The sequence below is a fragment of the Triturus cristatus genome, chromosome 7 (assembly GCF_964204655.1).
Source record: "Triturus cristatus chromosome 7, aTriCri1.1, whole genome shotgun sequence".
Classification (NCBI taxonomy): Eukaryota; Metazoa; Chordata; class Amphibia; order Caudata; family Salamandridae; genus Triturus; species Triturus cristatus.
In genome coordinates, this window is record NC_140590.1 from 1764790102 (window position 1) to 1764802696 (window position 12595).

The 12595-nt window shown below is 38.8% G+C and overlaps 1 protein-coding gene across 4 annotated transcripts in view; it reads right to left on the reverse strand.

Annotated features, from left to right (window-relative positions):
• Positions 1 to 3976: 3976 nt before the first annotated feature.
• LOC146813021 (killer cell lectin-like receptor subfamily B member 1B allele A) overlaps positions 3977 to 12595 on the reverse strand; it is a 667905-nt gene continuing 659286 nt past the window's right edge. For 3 of the 4 annotated variants that reach the window (XM_085614670.1, XM_085614668.1, XM_085614669.1), the window contains exon 6: positions 3977 to 9026. In XM_085614670.1, the coding sequence (XP_085470796.1) occupies positions 8891 to 9026 (136 nt within the window). In that variant the 3' untranslated portion in view covers positions 3977 to 8890. The remainder of the gene's footprint in view (positions 9027 to 12595) is intronic. The other variant, XM_085614671.1, reaches the window with a different exon arrangement.

Consider the following 12595-nt stretch of genomic DNA (forward strand, 5'->3'; position numbering starts at 1 on the left):
CGTAATACTGCCACTAATAACTTACTTCATTCTGATTCAGATATTGTTAATACTTTCCAATCCTAATATCATTCTCTATATATAGATTATACACATCCCTCTGATTGTGATACTCAATCTTTCTTTGATGATCTCCCTTATCCCCCTTCTGTGCCAGATACTATGTCTCTCCTTGAAAAGGATATATCTCTTCAAGAGATTCTTGATGCCATTAAATCTTTGAGGGTGGCCAGGGCTCCCGGTCCAGATGAATTTTCTATTGAACTAATTTCTTCTTTCTCCTCTATCTTTGCTCCTTGTCTACTTGAACTTTTTAATTCCTTCATATCTAATTCTAAACCTGAAGGATCTTTTTAAGATGCTCTTATTGTAACCATCCCTAAATCAGATAAAAATCATACCCTATGCCAAAATAATCGCCCAATCTCATTAATTAATTATGATTGTAAAAGTATGGCAAAAATTCTTGCCTCTAGATTGGATGATGTTATTCCCCTACTATTCAAATCTGACTAATCCGGTTTTATTAAAGGTTTGACTTACCTCTGATAACGCTAGGATGTTTCTGTCAATGGTCTTGTTCCCTATATTTTAATTTACATAGAGGCACCAGATAAGGTTGTCCACTTTCCCCTCTTTTATTCTTTTGCGCCTTGAACCTTTCCTTGAACGCATTTGACATAACCCCTTAATAACTGGTTTTCAACACAAAACTCACGACATCAAACTATCTGCTTATGCAGATGACATCTTGATCTAGCTCTCTAAACCTCCTTCCTCTCTGCCACCTTTTTTTTATACAGGAAATTGATTTATACTCCAAAGTTTCGGGTTACAAACTAAATTTTTCTAAAACTGAGGTACTACCTTTAAACTCTACCTGTTATCAATACATGTTTTCTGGCACCAATTTCAAATTGTGTCCCTCTAAAATTAAATATCTGGGTTAATGGTTCTCCCCTACTATTCCTCGCACTCTTTTACACAATTTTAATGCACTCACATAAGATTCAAAATTCATTTAGTTCTTGGTCCCCCCTTTTTCTATCTTGGTGGGGTAGATTGGATACTATCAAAATGATGATTGTTCCTCTCATTCTTTTCTTAATTTCTATGTTATCATTTAAAATTCACAATTACTATTTTAAACAACTTGATTCTCTTTGTATTAAATTTTTGTGGAATAATAAGCCATCAGGATTGCCTTATCTAAATGAATTCAACCAAAAACTGAAGGAGGTGTGAGATTTCCTAATTTTAAATTATACCACACAGCTTTTTTACTTAGACAATTTTATGCTTTAAATAAGCAGGATCAAGTCTCACCAATACCTAGATGGATTATTTTTGAGCACTCTTTGCTACATGAATTCTCCTTTTCCGACATTTACTCTATGTCCAACTGTACCTTCATTTCTCAATACCCCATTTTAAAATATTCCCAACACTTGATACATTCATTGTTTACAGATGGTGCCACCTTTCAGCAAGCATTTCTTATTTCTGCCATTTGGTATAATACATTCATTAAGTTTCGATACAAATCATTCTACTTCAAACACTGGAAAAAAAAAGGGTATTATTTATGTTCATAAGCTAATATCCCATAACTCTGTCATATCCTTTGCTATATTACAAGAATGTTATAATTTACCTCTATCCTACTTTCCACAATACTCACAAATATCAAATGCTCTACAGTCATTCTTGATATCCACAAGATTTTCTGATGACCCCATTTTATTTACATCCTTGAACCCTTTTAACACAATTCTCCCTGACTTCACTCCCAAAGCTTCTGTTATATACAAGCTTTTGTCTACTCCCATATCTGATATACTAAAATCCACCATTGAATTAGCTGGGGAACAAGATCTCTCTATATCCCTTTCCACTAGCAAATGGAACAAACTATGGCATAACATTTTCACTACCTCAAGAGCTGCTAATAGTACTCAATCTCTATTTTTCCTCTACAGTAGAGCGGTTTGCACCCCTCTCCATCTTCATAAGATTAATCCCTGTTCCTCTCCCCTTTGATGGTCTTGTCTCTCCTCGGATGGCACATTGTTACACTTAATATATTATTATCCCAATGTTTTTAAATTCTGGAAAACCATTTGGTCGACGTCCTCTAAGATATCCCATTGTATTACGCCATTATCAATTCAAAATGTATTCTTTGATCCATGTCCGATGATTTTTCCGACACCTTGCTAAAGTTGAAACTGTTTGATCTTTTTTACTTCTCTTGCATTTAAAACAATTTTAACGTGTTGGAAAGATAATTCTAAAATTTGTACGTTAATGTTGTGGAATCTTATTTGTAATGAACATAGAATCTCTGCTGTCTCATCATCAACGTTATCTCAGAAAATCAAATCTGACTTATTTTGGATTCCCTCTACTACTTTCCTATCTTCACACCCATTTGTACATTAATTACTTATCTCATGTTTCCCCTTCCCCTCTCCTCATCTTTTCTCTTATTGTTTTCTTTCCTCTTCTCCCTAGTTTTCTTTTTTCTTATTTCTTATTCTTTAAAATTTATTCCACCATCACCTGATTTCATATGTACCCTTAATTCTTCTTACTTCTTTTCATCCATAAGATGGTTTCTTTATCCCCTTTTTCTTTTTATCTTGTAACAGGTTGTTCCTTACTATAATATATTTTGATAATATATGTTTTATTATTCTACTGTTTCATCTTATGCTTCATTGTAACTTTGGTACTATATTGTTATATCAATAAAAATCATTAAAAAATAGAGTTCCTTCCCTCTTACCCTCTTCACTCACTCTCTCCCTCTCTCCACCCTTTCAACATTTCCCATCTGATCATCTACTTCCTTTCTTCTCTCATTCATCCATCCAGGAACTGTCTCACAACTGGGAATCCTTAACCTTAAACAACTGGAATGGGAAGAGAATAGTCGTGGAGTGCAGTATCAAGCGGTAGTCTCACATTTTCCTTCTCATCTCATTTTCCCACTTCACCCCACATACAAGAGATGGTTGCAAGCTCTCCTTAAGTACTTTGATAAAGCCTTCAACAACAGCATTTAATTTGGCTTGGTACAGTGCTGCCATCTTATGCTTTATGCCTCTATTTCTCCAAAATGTCTCTACCACCTCAGAGGTTAGCTGTGCCCCATGCCAGTGAGTATGGAGGAAGGAAAACTTTCCCTTCCGAACAATTCTTCAAAAAAATATATTCTCGCTAGACTCCACTGAATTTACTATTTTGATCTTGCTGCACACAGTAGCATACTTGTCACATGATTTCACCTTGACGGGACCAAGAAGGTCCACTGCTGTATTCATCCATGGACCTGAGGCCTCTTCCCTCAAAACCATGGGTTGCATCCTGCACATCAGCACTTTATCCCTTTGCACACAGTCTACACAATTTCTCACCTCCTTCTCTATCATCAAATCCATGGCCTACCACCAGTAGTTTTCTCTGATCCTCTCCTTGGATTTGGATATGCCCATATGGCTTGCATGGGCGTGATCTATCATCTTTTGCTCACACTGTGTGGCTGTACCAACTTACTGCCCCTCTACAATATCTCATACACCACTATCAATTCGCTCCTCATTTGCAAGTAACCGAAAAGTCCTTTGTCACATCTGATTTTGCTGCACCTAACAACATCCCTACCACCTTCTGCAACACTATTTCTTCCTGAAGGTCTTTCTTCCCTTCAGCTTCCTATATTACCTTGTCTGTTATCAAACACACCTTCACTTCTTCATCAATATCTTCTTCTCCAAAATAGTCATCACTCTCTGAACTATACTCCTCATGCCCATGACACATCTTCAAGAAACAGTCTGCTTGTAAATTAAATGCGCCAGGAACATAGGACACCTCAAATTCAAATTCCGGATGCACCACCACCAATCTGCAAATGTGATTAAAGACCAGATTCATTCTTTTCTTTGAAAAAACTTCTCTAAGAGGCTTGTGATCTGCTCTGATTTCAGTTCAGTTCAAAATCTTTATTCGGCTATTAAAAAGTAAAACAGCCATAAAAGTACATGCAATAAAATACATTTAAGAAAATTAGCACATTTTAAATACCAGTTAATTAAGGCAGTTCATTTCTAAATTATAACAAAATACTTTTTCTTGCATTAATCGATTTCAGGATGTACCAAGCAACTTTCAAACATGTTAAAGGATCCTCTAGTGTAAGCAAAAATGTCATTGCAATTTTATGGGCCCTAATATTGTGGGCAACAAACAGAGGCTTGAGAGTTTCAAACCTGCGCCCTAGGGGAATTTCGTGAGCTTTCTCACTGCCCAATATCCTCCTAAGGCCCTTTTTCTCCACAATGGAATCATTGAGCTTAATTTCTCTTAAACCCCTTGAGACAAATAATATCGTCCTTCTCTGGCCTCCCAATCTCTGTATCAGAACCGTCCCAAGGCTTCTTTTGAGCTGGCATCTGTCATGATCACAGTTTCATCTTTGGTGTCAAAACTTCCCAAGTCAGATGCAAAATTCCAAACTGGTTTTTATATCTGCAAATTCTTGCTTACATAATTTGCACCAGACAAAATCCTTGCCTTTTCTGAGTAAAGCCCACATACACGCTGTTTCAGCAAACCTGGAATCAAACTTGTAAAATTCTGCCATCCCCAGAAATGTTACCAACTCCTAACCCTGGGGAGGCATATTCTTGATGACGTTCACAACCCACTTTTGGGTCGAATACCTGATCCCATGATCACATGTCCTAAATAGTCAATTTCAGATACTTTAAATCTGTACTTCTCAGATTTTAATGTTAACCCACATCTCTGCAATCTCACCAAGACTTTGCGAAACCTTTCATCTTGTTCGCCAACATCAGTCCCAAACACTAATAGATCGTCCTGATAAACCGTCATCCCCTCAACACCCTACAAAATCCTCTCCCTAACCCTCTAAAAAATAGAGGCAGCCGAAATCAAACTATAAGACATTCTGAGAAATTTTAAGGTGCCAAAAGTTGTTGCATAGGTGTTGAGTTCTTGAGAAGAGGAGCGCAACTCCATCTGGTGGTACACTGATGTTAAATCGAGTGAGAAAAAATGATTTTCACCATTCAGGGAACACAACATCTCTCTGATATTGGTAAGTGGATAATGGTCCACCACCACAGACTTGATGAGTTCACAAAGGTCCACACAAAGCCTGGCCTCCCCATTGGCTTTGTGTGCCATCACAACAAGTGCAAGTCACTCTGAGGCTTCCACATTCTGGATAATCCTGCTACCAATCCACTTGTCCAGCTGTTTCCTCATGCTCTCTCTCACCAACAACGGGACACCCCTCACTTCGGAAACTTTCAATTGGGTATTTTATTTGAGCCTTATCATATGCAAATGCAAAGACACCCCAGACTCTTCCTAAATGCTTCAGGAAAGCAGTTCAACCACACATCACATCCTCCTGAAAGATACACAACAGTAGGAATTTTGTTCATTTCGACCGGGGGATTCTCATTTGTGTCCAGATAAGCAAACAAGTCACGCTGGTGGAACCAACTAATGAGGGAATCCCCTTTGATAGTGACATATTTTTCGCCAGGTTTAATGCAATACTTAAACTCAATAATTTTCCGGAAATAACTTAACAGTTTGATCTGCTCCCCACCATACCCTTTAGATTCCACATCTGACTTCATCAGCTTCACTTTCATTTTAAAATTGTGTTCATAAAATGTCTTTGGAATCAATGCTATCTTAGCTCCAGAATCAAACTGAATCCTGACTGATTCACCATTAACCTGGATTGTCTCAAAGGGGCCGTCAGAAAAACCCTCCTTTGTCTGTAGTATTGTGACCTCCCCAACTATTCTAACATCTTCTTCATCATCGTCCAACTCAACCTTCCTCACCTTCTTAGGATTATTTGTTGACTTAAAACATTTTGCGAAGTAACTCTTCCTCCCACAGTTCTTGCACACAAATTTCACGTAGAACACTCTTTTTAATTGGCCATATGACCCACATTCGTACACCGGAAACATTTACCCGAAAACATTTTTGTAGGCTTGGCAATCACCTTGTATTTTGTTACATTGGTCCACATAGCCTTATCTTGCACAAGTTAAACTGCTACACTTTCTGCCTTATCAGTAAGAGTGATGTCACTGCCAATAACCTCCACACAGGCCTTAGAATGCTCATGCTTTTTTGCTATTGTGAGCACTTCTTTTAGAGAGGGATTGTCCTTCTGCCACATGTTTTCCTTCGCCTTGGGACTAGTAATCGTTCTTTGTTGGAACTGCCAAAGCCACAGGTGGAGGCAATTGTGTGTGGTTCCATTATATAATACTAAATTGTTTCTCCTTGATGTTTCATCCCCTTCCCAAATTGATAGCACTCCAGAACAGTTATCCATTTGGGAAGATAATGCAGTTACAATTATTTTAAACAGACTAATACTCATTAAGGTTTGCTGAGTCACTATTGGACAGGTCAGGAAGGTGCTCAAACACCACAGATCCCAGACAGTGCATCAACAACGAAATTCCATGTTTGGCACTGAGTGAAGTGCCACATACCCTTTCATAGTGACTGAACACTTTTTTTCCATTTCAGCCAGGGTATTGGTTGATCTCCTGGTGATGCTAAAAAATGGGTGTGGGGTGACGTTCAGCATGACACATGAAAGCAAGAAGTAACAAAGAGAAAATAAACACAAAAGAGAAGAAATAAAAAAAGAAAAAGAAATGATGTACTTTAATGCACAAGTATGTGCATGATGTATGCTGGCAATGTGTGGTTGAATGTTGTGTGTCTATGAGAGCTTCCAATATACAGACTCCAGACCTCTTTACTTTATCAATAATTGGAAGATAAAAATCTGTTCCTATCTGCACAGCCATATACATGTTGCAATCTCAAACCTGCAGATTCTAGGAGAATCATATGTGGAAAGTATCAAGCCTCAGTGATTTGTTGATGCCTCCCCAAATTCCATGATGCAGCGAACAGAAAGATGCAGACAGCCTTGAATGGTTATGCTAGCACAGCACCCACTACTGTGGCCATGTACAGCATAGAGGAATGAATGTGACATTCTCTCTGTGGTATCAGCTGTAAGTAAAGTAGCCTCACGCTTTCTATTGCCACACTTGTAAAGTGCTTCATACCTCTCTTGTGCCTGTGAAGCAGTGTTGGGTAAGGGTGGGTAAGATGCTATCTTACTTGTTGTGTGTGGGTGTGGGCCTGTATTTCTTCTTATGCCCCTTCCGTTAGAGGCTGACAAGCATCATACTACATAGCAAGCACAAGTGTGACTAGTCATCAACATTTACAGGTGACATAGTTGCACTTGTACTGAGGCAAGTACCTGCCAACATTTGCACTCCCTAACATAGGCAGAAACACAATGTGTGCTGCATGACAAGTGGAGAAAAACATTTCTATCAACTTACCACTGCAAAAAAACATTTTGTAACAGTTTGTTACTCCCACTTTCAAAACTAAGGTTGGACTTAAATTGCACTGGCACTTGCAGTCTGTGCATTCCAGTCCCAGGAGTGCAGAGTCAATAAATACATTCATGCTGGGCTGTGTTCTAGTTTGCAGATTACCACCAGAGAACCTTTGCTAAAATGCCACCTTTAAGCAATAAGGGCCCCAGACCCAAATTTGGTAAGTCCACATCCCTGAAATTAAAGTTACTGGGATCACCTTAACTGTGGGGGTGCAGAATTATTAGGTATTCTGAGTCGAACCCTAAAGTTCTACTGAGAAATGGGTACTTACTGGTTGAATCTGTAATGCCCGGCACAATTCATCCAATAATTCCCTATTGCTTATTCCAGTTTCCCCAGAATGTTCACCTCTTTATGCACATCCAAGTGGTTTGACAGAGTTTATTGGACCCACTGGTAATTCATAATTGTTGGGCATGGAGGCAAATCGGTTAGTACCATATGCGAGATATAGGCAGGATAAGATATGTAGTCCGGTAGGAGTACCTAGAAATTAATACTATTAAAGTTACTTGTTTAAGCTAGGATTCTATTCACCTGGTCCCGTGGGTGACTGTTGGCACTGTTGGGACAGTGTGAGAAATTCAGCTGTACTCACTGTTGTGTCTTCTAGACAAAGGTTGAAACACCCAAACACACACCAAAGCCCGGAGCACTTAGGTAAAGTCACCCATAAAAATACACAAAAGCTGGAACGATCTGTAGTTGCCCATAGTGGCTAAAGATAAGTGGTTGAGAGATGAGGGTCCACCCGATGATGGGGCTGGTTGAATACTTTCAAGACATGGGACATCTCAGCCTCGGAAAGGCACCATTGTATGCCTGGGTCTCCAGAGTAGCTGGACTGTGACCAAGGGACACACTTGAAGTCAATTCTTTCATTACCAGATTATTGAACAGTAGCCAAGTCCAGCCTGAGAGCCGGGTAATGTTTGCATGTAGAAAGTCAGTCTTTTCAGGTATATTTTATCAAAATCATGCCTAGCTAAATAACTCCTTTGTTAACTGCACCCAACACTTCCAAGCATTTTTACTTGCTCAGGAGGATACAAATGGTTTGTTAGTATTTTGATTCCCATGAGTTATCCACACATCTTGCGGGGCTTTCCGTGATGCTAAAGTCATTGTGCCTGATTCACAAAGGCACATGTACACTTTTTTGTAAGTTTACTATAGATTGCTTTTCAAAATACTGTATTTTTTTGAGTGGTATCTTTATGACTGCGAAGTCTCTGCACATAAAACATAGGACTGCCCTATTTTTTTATGTGCGGAAACTCCACAATTGTGAAGATACTACTCGTTATATTATTGTGAATAGAAAACAATCATAAACTTACACAAAAGTGTAAGTTTACATTTGTGAATCAGGCCCCCTGGCTGAAGGATTAAACCCGGGAGCTGCATCTCTCAACTTCCTTCTGGCAGATCCAGTAGAACCTGTTCATGCAGCGTGAGGATTCAATGGATCCGCTGTTCACCGCTCCACACCGGTCTCCATCAGCAGGGCCTGTGACACTGATCCTGTTGAAACAGGGACATTAATGTGAGACAGCAGCTACCAATGGTGATAAGGCAGACTTTTATTGTAGAACATTGGGCTGGCAGATATAACATGTAAAAAATGCTTTATTTAAGATATCTAAGGATGAACATGTGTTCCTATAAACTGGGAGACAGCTGCATACCGAGTCAGGGCCAAGAACCGAGCTTCATCCTGTGCTGCCAGTTACAATATCATGACAGTTGTCAGATTGTTCCAAATTGGTAGGATCTAATCTTTGCAATCCTGGCTTTATTTACATAAGTAATTATTATGCAGTGTGTTAGTTCATGAACAGGTAATGTGAAAAAGACTACAAGACCCACAATGTGCTTGTGAAATAGAACCTTAGGCAGCCAGAGACAGTTCAGCAACCCTGCAAACTAATGGCTAATCCACAGACCACCAGTGTACTCCTGGAGGTTACATCGATTGGGAAAGGTGACTGACCAAAGTCATTGACTGACATCTGTTTGGCAGCCACCTTGAAGGGTGCATTGCCAGTGGCTGGAGTGGTTGCTATTTCAGTTTCCTCTTCATGATGTCACATGGCAGCGATATTGTCTACAGATAAGGTGCCATTCCAGGTTTCTCTTACAACGTCACTTGTCGGCCATTTAGATATTGCCGAGTTGACACCGCTGTATGTCAATGTCCTAACGTCATGGTGGCCATTTTAGTACTCTGATCGTTTTGTACTATGCATTTGGGGCGTTAAAAAAAAATTGATCTTTCGGTGATCGGAACACCTAAAATTTGTGCTGGTACTTCAGTAATTAGCACACCTATGGTATTGTGAAATGGAAATTCCTGAATACTTAAGGGTGTTAGGCACACCCAGTTACTTATGCCTTTATTCAGAAACAAGTTGCTTGGAGATTAACACCGTGTACAGTGTAATAAGTGCTTCAATTTACAGTGTACAGTTTAATAAGTGTTTCAAATCACCGCGTACAATGTAATACATTTTCTCTGAGATTAGCACCGTGTACAGTGTAATAAGTGCCTCAATTCACTGTGTACAGTGTAATGGATGCTGCACTTCTGAAAAAATGTGTGATAAATATGCAAGGAGATTGCACCATGTACAGTGTAATAAGTTTTTTTGGCAAATGAGCTCAACTTAAAGGATGATATTTATTGCAGTTGTATTGGCATAATGCGACAAGTGTATAATTTATGGATATTGGGGTAGTGCACTTATTTAGAGAATTTTTGCAGCATGTCGAGCATTCAACTGCCTCCCTTTTTCTTGGCAGAGCTTGGGTAACCTCCTGTACAGTAAGACTTATCACTGGATATGTTTGAGGCATATGAGGATGGTCAATGTTCACCTGATAGACATTTATCATTACTAAAACATAGGTTAGGTGCCATATGATTTTGAGAATTTAAGAATTTGCCTCTTTTGGAAAATGCCAATGATATGGATGTGTATCAGATTGTGCTAAAACATATGGATGAAAGATATGGCAGGAAAATAAATATGGTCATTGCACATTTTAAATGTTACTCAAGAGCACAGAAGGAGGATGTACTCATTAACAAGTTTTGCTGCTTTAAGGTAGTTGGCAGTAAAATGTGATTTTTTTTAACACATATCATACGATTCGGTGTTAAGAGATTAAACACTCATGAAAACTTAATTTACCGACCAGTTATAGTTAATATTTTTGAAGGCACCAGTGGATGTGGCTAGAAGTACCTAAATATCAGAGAAATGCGTCCAAGGTGTAAGAAGTAGCAGTGAGAGTACCAGTGCTCTATGTGTGTTGGTAGCAGGAAAAATAAAGGAAAGACTTTAGAAACCAAAAGTAATGAAACAATACACACATCAAGTAAAGGGGAATTATGTTTTAGGTGTGCTTCAAGTATGCATTTAACAAACTCCAAGGTATGCCAGGAATTGAGCAAAGTATACAGTACATGCAAAAAGACAGGTCTTTCTTAGTGTAGCATGTGAAAGTATAAGTAAGAAAGTAAATCACATTCTAGAAGATGTGGAGGATGAGGAAATGAATTTGAAGGGAGTGGTGTTGTGTGTGCAGGATGAGTAAAAAAATGAGGGAAAGAAAACCATGAAATTACTTAGTTGAATTAATAACATTGATAGTATGCCAATTGACACTATGGTAGTTTCATATGCCTGGTATACTATCATGAATCAGAACATGTTTGCGAGATTATGACTGGGCAGAAAGTTACGAGTCGTAAGCTAGCCCAGGCAGTTATTTGGGCAATAAAATTCCTATGTAGGAATTTATTCGGGCAGATTTCTAAATTGGTGCTCTGAAGTGTAATGGTGAATTCTATGTGGCAAATAAAGGGGCCATGATATTGGGTTGGCCTCACATAATTGAATGGGTATGAAAATTGATCCTTGTGCTAATCCATCTGTGTATGCTGTGCATATTAGAGCACGGAGGGAAAAAGTGTGCGAAATATGCAAAGTTGGAAAATTAATTTACCAATATTTTTTATGATTATTTGGGGAAAATGAAAGGATTCAAACACAGGATTGTGTTGTGTGACTAGGTCATCGAATGCACCTTTGAACTATAGAGATAAACTAAAGGAGATGTTACAACACTTATGTAAGAAAGAAATTATAGAGCCTATTGAAAGTTCTGGTTGGCTTCCAGCAGTGGTAATTTATATAAAATCTAGTGGAGATATAAGACTCTGAGTTGATTTGAGGAGCTTAAATGAAGCTATATGGGTGGATACTCTTCCCAATTTGCAAGAATGCCACCTATAGGCTGTGCACATACCTTTTCAACTATAGACCTTGCAAGTGCTTACCATCAAAGTGAGCTTGAGGAGGATCTAAGCACTGCAAAGCCTTCATAACCCCTGAAGGAATGTTTCAATACAAAAGGATATCTTTTGGCCTCGCAAGTGCATCAGCTGTTTTCCAAAGAGAAATTACCAGGGTCTTATTGGGAATAAAAGGTACTAAGGTAGTGCAGTATGATATTTAGGTTTTTGGGAAAGACCAAAAGGAACATGATAAAGCTTTGAGGCAGGTTCTAATGGCACTTAAGGAGAATGGATTTCCAGTAATAAAAAACGAGAAATGTCTTTTTGGAAAACAGCAAGTGGAATATTTAGGCCATGTAATATCTAAGGAGGGATGGAAATATCTTAGGCACCATGTTTAAAATAATGTGTCATGGGAACAGAATATATATCTGTTGGTGCAAGCGGTTATGGAGCTGGTACAGTTTTAGCCCAGAAAAATAATCGCGCAGACAGGATCATGACATATGCCTCATGCACATTGTTGCAAACTGAGCGCAATTACTCAGTTCTTGAGAAGGAGCTTCTTGCAGCTGCGTGGGCAGTGGAACCATTCAGACTGTATATGAAGGGAAACAATTTAAAATACGCATGGACAATAAATCATTAGTCCACATCTTGAAACCAGGTGGGGGAGGAATTCAACTTCCAGACTTGTGCGATTAGCATCTAAACTGCAAATGTTTAATTATTAAATTGAGTATGTCCCAGGCAAAAACAATAGTATTTCAGATGGAGTATCAAGACTACC